This window comes from Cervus elaphus, chromosome 1 (genome assembly GCF_910594005.1).
Source record: "Cervus elaphus chromosome 1, mCerEla1.1, whole genome shotgun sequence".
Taxonomy (NCBI): domain Eukaryota; kingdom Metazoa; phylum Chordata; class Mammalia; order Artiodactyla; family Cervidae; genus Cervus; species Cervus elaphus.
In genome coordinates, this window is record NC_057815.1 from 13652759 (window position 1) to 13668015 (window position 15257).

At 40.3% G+C, this 15257-nt stretch overlaps 1 protein-coding gene and 1 pseudogene across 5 annotated transcripts in view; one reads left to right on the plus strand and one right to left on the minus strand.

The window, feature by feature from the left end:
* The window catches only part of LOC122684146 (poly(A)-specific ribonuclease PARN-like), a 192952-nt gene that overhangs the window by 54644 nt on the left and 123051 nt on the right, over positions 1-15257 (minus strand). For 4 of the 5 annotated variants that reach the window (XR_006337960.1, XR_006337957.1, XR_006337965.1 and 1 more), the window contains exons 22-24: positions 10390-10445; positions 9334-9420; positions 6570-6644 (exon numbers count right to left, since the gene is read on the minus strand). Coding sequence is in view for 2 of the 5 variants with exons in the window: in XM_043888172.1 (XP_043744107.1) it covers positions 6570-6644; positions 9334-9420; positions 10390-10445 (218 nt within the window). In the remaining 3 variants the exon portion in view is untranslated. Of the gene's footprint in view, positions 1-756; positions 3079-6569; positions 6645-9333; positions 9421-10389; positions 10446-15257 lie in introns of those variants that run through there. The other variant, XM_043888088.1, reaches the window with a different exon arrangement.
* On the plus strand, positions 47-761 carry LOC122684437 (annotated as a pseudogene).

The window sequence follows — 15257 nt, forward strand, 5'->3', positions numbered from 1 at the left end:
ACGGCGGGGCGGGGGGGAAGCACATAACTTTCTACTTCAAGAAACTGGTAAGGGGTAACAAGATGGCGACTGAGACGGTGGAGCTTCATAAGCTGAAGCTTGCTGAACTAAAGCAGGAGTGTCTTGCTCGTGGTTTGGAGAACAAGGGAATAAAACAAGATCTCATCAACAGGCTCCAGGCATATCTTGAAGAGCATGCTGAAGAGGAGGCAAATGAAGAAGAGGTACTGGGAGATGAAACAGAGGAAGAAGAACCAAAGACCTTAGAACTGCCTGTCAAAGAGGAAGAACCTCCTGAAAAAACGGTTGATGTGGCAGCAGAGAAAAAAGTGGTAAAAATTACATCTGAAATACCACAGACTGAGAGGATGCAGAGGAGAGCTGAATGATTCAATGTACCTGTGAGTTTGGAGAGTAAGAAAGCTGCCCGGGCAACTAGATTTGGGATTTCTCCAGTTCCATCAAAAGGTCTGTCGTGTGACACCAGGCCTATGGTTAACCTGGATAAGCTAAAACAAAGAGCTCAAAGGTTTGGTTTGAGTGTCTCTTCAATCTCCAGAAAGTCAGAGGATGACGAAAAGCTGAAAAAGAGGAAGGAACAATTTGGGATTGTCACAAGTTCAGCTGGAACAGGAACCACAGAGGATACAGAGGCAAAGCAGAGGCAAAGAGCAGAGCGCTGTGGAATTGCTTGATGAAAAGCTTTTAATGCTTTCTGTTCTCCGGTGTTTTCCACCTCTTTGACTCTTCCTGGTCACCTACATACCTAAATGCACAGTTATGTGCCTAGGTCCTGCCTTGCAATGAGGGTGCATGTACCCCAGGTACATCTGTGAACTCCAGCAGCAGTTTGACTTATTGCAGTTCCAACTTTAAGGTTTTTGTTGTTGTGTTGTTGTTTTTTAATTATTATTTTGCTTGTTAATAAAAAAAAGAATAGAAAAAAGAAAAAAAAAAAGAAACTGGTAAAGAAGAGCAAAGTAAATCCAAAGCAACTTAAAAAAGAAAGAAAACAGCAAAGCAGAATCCAAAAAAATAGACATCAGCAAACAAGACAGAAAAATGAAGTCAGCCAAAAGCTGGTTCTTTGAAAAAAGCAACAAAGTCAGGAACCTAGAGTGACTGAGGAAAAACGAGAACACAAATCAATCCCACAAATGAGTACCTCTTCAGATTCGGTAAACTTTAAAAGGCTAACAAAAAGCACAGGTGAAGTTTAAAGTTATAAGCAAGACTCTTTGGAAATCCAGTACTGAATAATCACCTCAAAAACCACATCACAACTCTGATGTTTATCTGTTCAGCACAATCACAAGCTGGGCTTTTAAAAGGATGATTTAACATAAACACACCCATACTAGGGACTGAAGTGAAGCTGTAAAGCCAGGTATCTACCCATCCCCGTAAACTCATCATGAACAAGCTCCTAAGGCAGCATATCAGGAATTTCTGTAACTCCCTGAATGGGGGCTAGCTTTACAGAATAACCACTAGGTTTTTTTTACCTCTTCTACAGTGCCTTCATCAATTTTTGCTTTTTAAAATTTCTCTGTAGTATTCATGGTGTGTTCCAAACTGTGACTTTCAAAACAAATGAAAAGCTAATTTTCCTCAAGCTATTTCTATAAGAATTACAGGCAGAGAGATAATGCCTTATAATGTATTTAAGGGGTTTCCCTGGTAGCTCACACTGTAAAGAATCTGCCTGCACTGCAGGAGACCTGGGTTCGATCCCTGGGTCAGGAAGATCCCCTTGGAGAAGGGAATGGCTACTCACTCCAGTATTCTTGCCTGGAGAATTCCATGGACAGAGGAGCCTAAGGACACATAAGACAATGTCTAAATATTGAGAGTAAGACTAGGAAGTGCCAGTACATTTGAAATATTGTTGAGCTCTTTCCCCCATTTAATAAGACTGCATTGCTGCTGCTGCTAAGTCACTTCAATCGTGTCCAACTCTGTGCAACCCCAAAGACAGCAGCCCACCAGGCTCCCCCGTCCCTGGGATTCTCCAGGCAAGAACAATGGAGTGGGTTGCCATTGCCTTCTCCGAAGACTGCATTAGGTATATAAAAATCCTAAATATGTCTGAGTTATTCAGATGTGACCATTACAGGTGATTTCTTATTCAATGACTCTGAGAAAAATTCTCAAACAATGAGGCTCAGTGATCTCCTCCATGGCATCAAGTCCCACACTGGCCACAGGCTGTCTTCCCAGACAGAGGGGAAGAATGTGAAAAAACAAAGAAACAAAAAGCAACAGGAATCAAACTAAATGGCACTCAGGAGAAGAGTTTTAATCATTTTGATAGACCTGAGAAAGAGCTGTCATAGTCATGAAAATGCTTTGAAGAAATCTTGATTAGACTCAGCACGATGAAGAAATTAAAAAAAAAAAAAAAAAGACAGGTGTCAGTTAAAAAGCAACTCCTTAAATGTAAATCAAAAATAGTTTGTAACTGAGCCAAAGAAGCCATTACAAGCTGCAATATAAACAGGCATTTAATGATTTTTCCAATGTTATGTTATTGATCTAAGAGGCCCTGTGTTTCCGCTGAAATGAATAAGTAATTTGTTTAAGATAACATTAACAGGATTTGCAGCATATTAAATATCTTCGGTCTCGCTCATCGGTAAAATCACCATGATAAAAAACAAATTCTACAGTGTCTTTCAGTGAAACATTTGCATCATTTCAGAAATCACAGCACAAGGCCTGAGACACGAGATACACCCAGCAAGTGCAAAAAGGCATTTCTAAGTCATGACACCTTGAATGGCATTTATTCAGCTTCTAACATATTCATACACTTCTAACATTATTCATACACTTCTAACATCAGACACTACAACTCGAAGCCCTGAAAACACAATGGCAAACAAGAGATGAGGTCTCTGCTCTCGGAGTTTCCAGTCCATCTGGGAAGACAACCAGGGAAGCAAGGTATGCTAAGAAAGGGTACCAGGCTCCATACAGAGAACGGGGCCCAAACCGCTGTAAAGGAAGCCTAAGAAGATCCTGGAGACACGGATGCTGAGGCTGAGGCGAGGATGGAAGTAGGACAGAGCCAGGCTTCTGGGGGGAGAGGATGGTTTAGTAAAAGACGGCTCCTGGCTAAGAAAACTGCAGTCATAGGCACAGTACATGCAAATGGCCAGGTATTTACGTTAAGAGTTGTCTTTTCTGTCAGAAGAGAGACTACTGTGGAATATTACACTTGCTTAGTAAAGCTGCATGTATCAAAAGACAAGTCACAGGACTTTCCTGGTGGTCCAGTGGTTAAGAATCCGCCTTCCAAAGGAGGAAAGCAGGTGTGATCCCTGGTTGGGCATCTAAGCCCACGTGCCGCAACTACTAAGCCCTCCGGCTCTAAAGCCCATGCTCCGCAACAAGAGAAGCCACTGCAAGGAGTGAGCACACTGCAACTAGAGAGTAGTCCCAGTGCGCCAAAACTAGAGAAAGCCCACATGCCGCAACAAAGATCCCAAAAGTAAAAATAATAAAAAAATAAAAAAAAAATAAAGAAGAGAAGGAATAAAAAAAAAAAAAAAAAAAAAAAACGCAGCCACCTAACTTCTTAACCTAGGAAGAAGAAAGGTAGAAAGGTCACAGTTTCATCTTGGCCGATTCCCTACATGGCCCTTTCACAGGCCAGGCGTGAGAGGGGGATCCAGGGCTGAGTGCATTTGTGCCTCAGTCACTCAGTCGTGTCTGACTCTTTGCAGCTCTGTGGACTGTAGCCCGCCAGGCTCCTCTGTCCATGGGACTCTCCAGGCAGGAATACCGGAGTAGGTAGCCATTCCTTTTCCAGGGGATCCTCCTGACCCAGGGATCAAACCTAGGTCTCCTGCATTGCAGGCAGATTCTTCATCATCTGGGCCACCAGGGAAGCCCCCAGTGGTGAATAAGACGGCCAAATGAACAAATCAGAGGACTTCTGTGGCTACGTGATTCTGAAATCTAGCTCCCTGATTTCAGGTATTGCTGAATAAAATAGAGCTTAAAAGCTACTGTACTATTGAAAGATGCAAAAATAAGTAAGGGAACAATCATTACAGGACATCAAATACAGTATAACAGGAACATTAAAAGAAGCTTTGACACCTCTTACCCATAAACAAGGAATTATGTTTGCATTTTCAAGTAAATACTACTCACTAGTGTCTTACAGATTCCAGATTTACACACACTTATGTTTACTGTTCACAGCGAGGGAGGCCAAGCAGTATCATAATAATTACTACCAATTATCAGGCACTGCTGGTGGAGTGCCAGACTCTTTGCTGGGAACTTAAAATCTGTGATTGTGGGGCTTCCCTGGTGGTCCAGGGGCTAAGACTCCGAGCTCCCAATGCAGGGGCTGGAGAGCCCCTGGTTGGAGAACTATATCCCACAAGCTGCAAAGAGTTCACATGCTGCAACTAAAGATCCTGCATGCCACAACAAAGATCAAAGATCCTGAGTGCCACAACTGAGACCCAGAGCAGCCAAATTAAACAGACGGACAGACAGTGTGTGATCTCATCTTACAAAGTAACTATCATCATCTCCATCTCTCAGTGAGGAACCTGTGGCTTAAGAGTTTATGTAACAGGCCTCGAGGTGCGTGGCTGACAGGTGGCAGAGGCAGGTTAGGTCCCATGTCAGTGTGACTTTAAAGCCTTTGCATCCCCTTCGCTCCCATTGCACGGCATAATTCCTTGTTTACGGGTAAGAGGTATCAAAGCTTCTTTTAATGTTCCTGTTAAACCATATTTGATGTCCCGTAATGATTATCCCCTTAACTCATTTTTGCGTCTTTCAATAGTACAGTAGCTTTTAAGCTCAGTGACCAGAGCGAGGGAGGTGAAGGGCAACAATGAATGAGTAAAGATGTGACGAGATTTAGGGTGGAGGACTTCCCTGTTGGTACAGTGGGTTAAGAATCCATCTGCCAATGCAGGAGACATGGGTTCGATCCCTGATCTAGGAAGATCCCACGGGCTTCGGGACAACTAAAGTCCCTGCAACACAACTCCTGAGACTGTGCTCTCGAGTCCGGTGCTGCACCTACTGAGCCCACACGCCGAGAGCCCGAGCTCCGCAAGAAGAGAAGCCACTGCAATGGGAAGCCCACGCGCCACAAGGAAGAGCAGCCCCCGAGCGCCACAACTAGAGGAGGCCCACGCACGGCAGGCAGACCCAGCACAGCCAGAAACAAATGAGAGAGATACATGGGGGAAGAAAAAGATTTGGGGTGGGGAGTTCCCATCAGTGCTCTCTCAACCATGCTGAAGTCTCAGGACCGTCTTAATCTCAGGGGCCCTGCCCCCACACCTGAAGTCATCCTTCGGTTTCTAATAATCCATTCCCTTTGGATTCCATGTAAACTGTCTTTCTAAGGATTGTGGGGGCATGGGTCACAAATAAGCAAATGTGAAAACATGTCACTATTAACAGCAGTATCATTCACACCCTGTATCCAGTACTGTTCCTGGTGTCATGAGCTCCTGCGGTGCCTTTCATATTGAAATCTACTTCGAAACAACCATCATAAAAGTTCAAAGCAATGCCAGCTTTATATACATAATCATTTCATGTAATCCTCACAACAATCCTAGAAAATCCGTAACACAGTCCTCAGTTTATAAAGATAAGCAGAAGCTTATCAAAGAATCTGCCCAAGGTCACACAACTATAGCAATATGATTCCAGAGCCTAAACTTTCCATTTCTATAACATGGCATATATTCCTGTGATGGTTATATACTTTTTTTTTTAAATACCAAAAAAAATTTGACCTGAATTTGTGTTTGTAGAAATTTTCATATAGAGCTGCTTATATTCTCCTCATACGTCATCAGAATTATATACTGTTAGTCTGTGGCACTTCGTTTAATAAGAAGAAAACGTTAATCAGCATACTTAACATTTTCACGTGTTTTTATTATTAACACCAGGGAACTTGAAATCTATGTGAAGAAATAGCTGAACAATACATATATTCTTCAATAGCTTTGCATCCTAAGAAAACGGGATGTTTTGTGATGGTTAATATCAAAACTATTTAGGGTCCAACAATAAGAGAGTTGGTATTCGACCTTTTAACAACCCTAATTTAGAAACAACTGAAGTATCTTTCAGTTTATTTGTTTGTAAAACAAGTATTTGATACCAGTTTAATGGAATAAGTGAATCACAAAAAGTTATAAAATAAATGGGAAAAAGTACAGAGGCAAACAGGTCAATATAGGAATCACCATCTGGTGTCCCCCATTCCTCTCAATTTGCTCTTTTTATCCTTCCAAGTAAACATACAAATCATTTTAGAAAAAGGGCTATAAGAAAGGAACAGAAAAGTGAAAAATATATGATAGAGTATCTCTAAAGAATCAGTACATTTGTCTTATTTTCTCATCTACGTGCAATACTTACTAACTACTTCCTTTATTTTAGAGACAAGCTCAAAACAAACCAGGCAACAATGCTTGTGAACCAGCTGACTGAACACCACAGCATCTAGACTGGGAAGTGGGCAAGCTCCCACCTTTTAGTTAACACACAAGACAAAGGCCCAACACACTTACCAATTGGTACCTGTTCAGGCTGGCTGAGAGAAACAAATGCTGACGTGTCATCAATCCAGGATATCTCAATGTTACCTGCAATATTGAATTAAAAGCAAAGTAAGCATTTAGCCATTAAGATAGCTATCAGATTCCATTTGTATATCTGATATATTTCGGAACATCCATCAATTTAAAGAGAGATGAGGTGTTAGTTTAAAAGATGATCAAAATCTCAGCACTAAAGAGAAATAAAACTTAAATCTATCACAGTAGCTACTACAGTTAAAACTTCAAGAAAGCAGATAAACCAGGACAACCAGAAGAATCTTTAAAAGTTTGTTTTAAAAACAAACAAAAAAAAATCCTTCTGGATTAAATCCTGAGGCAGTTTATCATTCAACCCAATCTCCTGCCAGGGTTAGAGACTTTTTTCCAATCAAGATCAGGAGAAGGGAGTTCCCTGGTGGTCTAGTCATTAGGATTCGGCACTTTCACTGCTGGGGTCAGGATTTAAAATAAACAAACAAATGAAAACTAATGAAGACTTAAATAAATGAAGGAATATGCCAGGTTCATGTACTAAAAGACTAAAAAGTCCATGAGCCTGGTATATTTTTTAAAAGATCACTAGTAAAAACCAGAGACCATGTGTGTAAGAAATAAGAAAAATTCACTGTTGATCTCAAGGCCAGGGAAAGAACTCAAATAAAGAAAAACAGGTAGAGGATAGAGGATGAGGAAAAGAAGGCATCAGAGAGAGGAAACCAAGACAGACCAATATAGAAAAGAAAAACACGGAGGGACAGAAAGCAGTATAGTGGCACAAAATGACTTTCACATACAGAGACAAGTCCTCTGCAAAGGCGAAATGCAAAGAGTGGAATGCAGGAGAGCAGACAGAGGCAGGAGAGGAGCAGAGGGCTGGGAGCTGGAGAAAACCCAGGGCAAGCAGACATCTACCCACTACCCTCTTCCTGAAAAAACACAGGAGACTGGAATTTTTTTTAAATGGCTAAACATCACCAGAACTTAGTGATGAAAAAATGTCTTATTATCTATTAAAATTTTTGAAGGCTTCGGAACACTTGAAAACTGCTTTGCTTCTCCTTCACAGGAAAGAACTTTTACTTCCTGCTGCACCATGGGGTGCCAGGACTTTCTCAATTACAAAAGTCACAACCATGACTTCCTTAGCTCTCTACCCTGTGTGTTTTTTTTAGACAAATAATATTTGGGGGCTTCCCAGGTGGCTCAGTGGAAAAGAATTCACCTACCAATGCAGGAGATGTGGATTCAATCCCTAGGTTGGAAAGATTCCCTGGAGGAGGAAATGGCAACCCACTCCAGTATTCTTGCCTGAGAAATCCCAGGGACAGAGGAGCCTGGTGGGCCACAGTCCATGGGGTTACAAAGAGTTGCACACGACTTAGTGACTCAACAACAATATTTAGCGTTTCTTAAGTAATTACTCTAGGCCACATACTTCTGAATGCGTTCCATGGATCAGCTGATTTGATCATCCTGACAAGCCTATTAAATAGGCAGTACCATTATCACCATCATCATGTCCAAGGAGGAAACACAAATACAGAGAGGTTACCTGTTCAATATCACACAGCTAACCTTTCTTTAATTAAAATGAAAAATATTCTACTCAGAGCGTCCTGCTGAATTTAGCCAATTAAAGCTTGAGTAAATAGGGGTAAGAGCAACACAAGATGGGAAACAACATCAAAAGCTTACCAAAGGAATGTGCTGTGAAATCTAACTGCATTTAAATTAAAAAGCAGGACCAGAATTTCAGAAGTCATTTAGACTATCTGCAAAGATGAGGATAACTTGCTAGAAACACACTTGTGTTCATTTACGTTCCTAAAAATTGCACGATGTTTTGTACTTATAAAAGCTAATATATGTTTATTTTAAGAAATACTGAAAAGCACAAAGAGGAAGAAAAAATCCTATCTAAAATATTCAGTGATAAGAGCATGGTGCATCCTTTCAGTTTGATTTCTAAGTTCAACAAAAATGATGTTAGTTATATAGGAATTCTACTTTGTATCTGCTTTTTACCATAGATGCTAAAATATAAACACCTTACCATCTTTTAACAAACTTCAACTCTTTCTAAAACGGCTACATGCTAAGCTGTTGGGGACACATTAACATTCACTAAACATGCTTATTATTGGACAATCAAGTCTTTGCTGTTTCCATTTTAATCACAAATTTCCAGAGATGACAGTTTAAATACTTTGTTAAAATTAAGAGACACTGCTGAAGACTTACAATCAGAATGGCCTTTATAAACCCTAATCAGAAGACTGTTCAATTGAATCTAATGGCCTGACCTGATAAAAAAGGTAACAAAAGAACCTACCTCATACTTGGTCCTCTCAAACATCTGTGCTTATCTGCTGGGCTATTTGATATCAAGCAGCAACTGCCTGCCCTTATGAAACAGGTATTCTCTTTCAATTTCACCTTAACAATTATTTAGCCTAGACTTCTTCCCCATGGGTCGTAAGGGGCTAACTGTTCTTGATTTCCATGGATATAGATGAATAACAGTGCTCTACTGTGGGATGCTAGCAAAAGGTCCTCAGGTCATATTGGCATAAGAAAGCAGCATACCAAGCTCCAAAAACTCTCCGAGTGAGATGAAAACTTTGCATATTAATCCTCTTTTATGTCCAAGCTAAAGCCATCTATATACTTTGACCACCTAGACCGTAAGAAGAGCAGGACCCTGAAAGGACATCTATACTTATGCTTGACTTACCAAAGGCACTGAAAAGCTGGTAAAGGTCGCTGGTTTTCCATTCTTTGGGGAATGTCACATGGAGGACATGATCACGTTTAGGCTGCACTATAAAACAAATTTTTGATGAAAGGTTGATGGCTGAAAAGCGGACAGCTGACCAGTGGTTCGTCAATGAAACTGAGGCCAAGCTAACTTGGAGAATAATTATGAGAGCCTTGCAATTACCAAATGAGCCCTAACGTTCATGTGTATCCAACTTAAAAAAAGAAATGCACTGTCCAAACTGAATGGATGTGCTTGAACAGACGCGGTCCTGTCACAATCTTGATTTCTAATCCCACACCCACCACGTGACTGCGACACAGAGCAAGAGACCTAACTACTCAAGCCACTCGTGGTTACAGACTGGGGACGACGAGACTCAGCTCACAGAACTGCTGCGAGGACGACAGGTTTGAGCATTAAAACTAGGACGATGTCCTCAAACTTCTACTGCAGTGATTATTATCACCGTGTATAAAGCGTAATTCCTCTGTTTCTATATGCCTATGGCATATATTAAGGCAATTTACCAAGGCTACAAAAACAGCAATGGAAAAGAACAATCGGAAGAAGCAACAACTACCTCTCAAACAGCCTGGTTGTCTGAGGTCTTCAAAAAGAAAAAAAAAAAACCTAACCACAAAACTTAAATATATACATACTCAAATAACTGGAAAACAGAAAATGTACTGTTATTGACACAGCTAGTACATCTTGAAATCTATTACATATACAATTTTTTTTACAGAAAATCATGAACTCAGAGTGCTGAGTGAAAATGAAGTAATGATGAGAAGATATATATTTTTTTAAATTCAACTCATGTATAAACTGGAAAATGTAAGTAAAGAGATGGGTTAATCAAGGCCCAAGGGTAACATTAACTTAAGCGTACTATTCATATCAACCACAAAATCACTGGCTATTTTTAAGTGAATAAAGCTCTTTCTTCAGTAATTCTGTTCCTGTTCTCCTTTCCAGACCACACACTTAAATGTGCAGATGCAATGAGAAAATAAAAAATTCACTTACAGTCTGGTCCTTCCAAGTTTAGATAGGGGATATCCATGACTCTCATAAGAAATAACCTACCAAAAGAAAAGGAAAATGGATAATGGACTAACTTCTATTAAAAAAAAAAAAAAAAAACCAGCTGATATAAACATCTAGAAAATTCTTTTGTAGAAGCTCCTTAATTACATTACCTTATTTCTAAAATCATTTTGAAGAGTCTTAAGATCCACTTCACATTTTTCTCTAGAGCTAAATATTAGTCAGACATGACTGAGCACACTTCTTGAGTCTGAAATATTTATTACAAATAGAAAACAAAAACTGGTATCCCCAACACCTACAACAGTTCCTGGAGCTGTTCCTGGAGTAGTTCAGGAGCTACTCAATAAATATTAGCTAGATGAATAAAATTAGTCATCAAAGAGTCAAAACAAAGTCCTCTGCTGAGCTGCCCTGTTAGTCCAGAGAAACTGAGAGAAAACAAGTCCTACAGTGTACTGACCATCTTAACCCCCGTGAACAACTGTCCCCACAAATTGTAAAGGTAATCCCTATGGACTGGTGTTTTGTGAGCTAGGAATGTGTCACCAATGTCTTTCTTTTCTTCTTTTTTTAAAGTGAAATGCCATCATTGGATGAGTACTGATCTTACTGGGTGAACTGTCATTACTCCCATTTAAAACATATTAAAAGCATGAAGCAAAATAATCCTTGGTAAAAACAAACAAAAAACCTAACACACTGATAGAAACCATAGCAGTCATTTATGTATACTTTTAAAATGGATACAAAGGCACTTTTTAAAAGAGTGCTTCTAAATTACAGCTCTCCATAATGCCATTCAATTTGCTTTTATTTGCAAGATTGTGGGCAAAATATCAGGCATTCTGTTGTCTGTAAGATGATTTTAATGAGTTTTATTTAGATAACGGCATATTGTGCATTTCTGGTAGGGACTGCATTATACAGCAAATTAAAAAGGCAATCCAAGTGCCCAACAAGCAATTAGTTTGGCTTCACTGACCTGCAATTAAGGCACATTATTACCAGGCATTCAAAAGCCAGGCAGGGCATGATCCAGTTTACAAATGGAACCATCAGCATGAATACCACTGTTCTGTGAACGCCAGAAAAAAAAAAGTCCTGGTACTCTGCGGTTTGAGGACTTGTTGCCTAGCCTACAATTTAATAAACCAAATCCTATGGCTAAGAAACCAAATTTATTTTTAGTTCACTAATTTAGGCTCAAGTGTACTATTCTGGATCTGGTAGCTGGTTCACCCAGTTTAATCGATACCGCCTGCAACGCCAGAAAACAATGAGACATATAAAAGCATAGATTCCCCTCGAAAGTGGTTGTTATTACTACTGACAACCAGAACCTGATGAGTTAGTCCTGAGTTAGAAGGATCAATAATTTTATGGTTCACGTAATTCTCAATTCTCCATTTAGTAAATTGAGAGATGGCTCCCAACTCTAAACCAAAAATACAAAAAAAAAAACCAAAACAATTTTCAGTAAAAGTTGAAGAAACATATCAGCCACTATAAAAATAAATTGTGTACCCAAATTTCAACAGAAGAATAAAAACTGAATCAACAAGATGTTCACTGCTATACCTTCAAAGGCACCAGTAATCAAAATCAACCTCCAGATTCAACAACCTATGTGCGTGGGTAAATTACAGTTCATCATTCCAACAGAATTAATTTCAAGATAACTTTCAAAAAATTCAAAACATCAGTAACTTGTAGGGCAATTTTTAATTTAAAAAAAGCACAAAATTTTATACTATTGTGACAGCTTTGTAAAACACTGGTATCATTAAACCAAAAATAAAAAATACTCCCCACTCCCTGCTCTGAAGAAAAAGCAGCCAATGGTTCTGGGAAACTGAGTTTTGTTTTTCAAAAATCCTTTTATGATTATTTTTTAAACTTAAAACAGAGGCTACCAGAACTGCGAGCCCCAGGGGTAATAACTAGAGATTTCCTTAGAGAAAGTTCAACTGAAAACACCAGTAGAATCAATCCGTATATCCTGTGCACTACCCCACCTGCTGTGGGGAGACAAATATAAAGAAAAATCACAAGTTTGAGTGTTCAGCTGCTTTATTTCTTTTAAAAATACTGTTTTCCTCTTAAGGTCATGTGGCCTCAACAAGTTTAGAAAATCTAATGTATAAATACAAACAAGGGTGACATTTAAAAAGCAGATTTCCCCAATTCTCTCACCATGTAAATATATATTTTCTTAATTTTAAAGATACATTTTGTCAAGCATTACACTGGCTGTTTGTCCTTTAATATTTCATCTCGATTATAAGTATCATTTCTGTTCAAACTCAGTAAAAATTTATTCTCAGCAGAGACACTCAAGATTTTTCTTAAGTTAGTTAATCCTACACTACCTTGTTTGCTTACTCAATACTTTAACTAAATAGAAACCCCTTCCAAATGAATTATATTAATAGCCCTTCTCACTCATCCCTCCAGCTTCATGTTTGGGCTTTACAGAGAAGCAAATCACCCCAAACCCTGGAAGAACACGCAAACCAATCTGTGTATGACTTGGCTGACTGCACCCCATGCAACTGGGAAACCAATTCTAAAACTGGAGCTGAGCATCTGTGGAACAGAACCAAAGTCAACTCGCCGAGGGCCTCCCTCTCCTTTTAGGCCAGACAGTTTGCAGGCCACTGCTCTGGAAGCATCCCCGCCTGCCCTTTTGAGGGAAAATTAAAACATTTCATTGCATGCATGCCTCATACTGACTGGCTGTCAGATGGCCTACACTGACACCCTGGGATGATCTGATAAAATACCTCATGTGTGGCTCATCTGACCGAACAGTTTTCATTTTAACGTAAGAGAAATGCACTAGGCGAGCAGAAATACTGACAAGCACATGAAAGGATGCTCCTTCCCTGTGAACTGCATTGAAGAACAGTCTCTCCCAGAAGGCCTTTCATCTGCAGATATTGGAAACACACTCGGACCATTGCTTGCAGGAAATGTTATTTTTATTTCAGTGAAGATTCAGGGTGGCTATAATTTGGTACAGACACACAAGACTGTGTGGGGCCCTGGCCACGTTCCTGCAAGCTTCCTGATGAAACACTATTTTTGCACTTATTCTCTGAAGGACTGACAATGATTCTGTCAAAGACTAAAATTAAAGTTCCCATCTGATACAAGGGCCAATCGTACACTGGGATTCTATCCCAGTACACTACATGACTCATGTTCACATTCTAGATGCTATAAAATAAATTCTACCCTTTGGGGCATCTGTCAGTTTTTTAATGTTCTGTGATGACACTGGCGATGTTGTTTAGCGCGGCTTTCAAACATCCCAACAGATCCAAGGGTGGAGCACAGTACACTCCGGGGTCATTCACTCAGCAGACTGGATGACTTCAGCTCAGCCTCTTAATCGGCTCCACAGAACAGGCTGTGGACAATGTCTTTATGTCCAAAACAGCCACCCGGCTCTGCTGCCCATATGCTGCATGGCACTCATGGAAAGTCATCTGCTGACATTCTTTTCTGACCATGGCAGTGTGACACTGATCCAGACTATGTTAGAAGGCTTGTAGTCACAGGAGAATTTCATTTCAGACATAAAGCTTCTTAGGAGCCTAGAAGCTTGAGCACTTATCAAAATGTGTTTCCCCAGATAGGCATCTTGATAGAAATGCAAATTCCCGGGCCCCACCCACTTAAGCCCCACTGACTCAGAACCTGGGAACTGAAAATCACTGGGTTCACAGAAAAAAAGTATGTTCAAGACTGTGTTAATTTCCACGAATGATGATTCACTGATCAGTTGGGTAATAATGACTTGTCTCAACTTCTCCAAAAAGGTATTAGTCTCAATGATTTGTTTGCAGTAAATCATTTTGACTTAAGAGAAACACAAAACTATTAAAACAAACACCAAGGACTACCTCAACATCCAGGCAGCAATAACAAGGCTTCCACCATTCCCTGAAACCAGGAGGTCAACTGTGGCAAACAACTAGGTTCTCTGCAAGATGTCAACTGGGGGAAACAATTGCTGACCACTGTTTCCCTCATTTTGAAGAAGAATGTAAAAAAAGATGGCGTAAACTACTCTCTTGGCAATTCACTGGCAAAAGTCCAACCCTTTCTGTAACTTGGCAACAAAGCAGCCCCTCCGCATCACAAGCTTTAGTCAATAATACGGCCTCCAAGGCTGGCACACACACACACACACACTGAATCTCCAAACTTGTCAAAATTCTCCGACCTTACCAACACGCTTCAGACCCCAATTCTGGCAAGCATGAGACACAATGAGCAGCTCAAAAGAGGTACACTAAGATCAGAGGGTATTCTTTGATGACACAAGAGCGTGTCTTGGACTGTGGCTGATCTGAATCATTTGCAGTTGTCCAATGTGAAAAAGGATGGCAAAACAGTGCTGGTATTAACCTGTTTTATGCAGCTGTGCTCAAGAAAACAAGAAGGGCAAAGGTAACATTCAAAAATGCAGACAGGAAGTCCTGAAGGTGATTCAGGAATATTTTGCACCGAGGCTCAAACCTCTGGGAACCAAAGAGATCATTACAGTTCGTTAAAATTCCGCATGACCGAGTCTACGTGTAAAGCCAATAATTCTATTCAGAAATGAAAGGAAACAGTTCATTTAGCTCCTGCAGCAGCATGGTTTCCACTGCTGCTAAGTGATGGCAGAAAAAGACTGTGGATCAGTGACTTGTACTCAGGGCCACTTAAAGAAGCAATCGGCAGGACTTCCCTGGTAGTCTAGTGTCTAAGACTCTGCACTCCCGGTGCAGGGGGCCCTGGGTTCAATACCTGGTCAGGGAACTAGATCCCACATGCTGCGAGTCATGATCCCA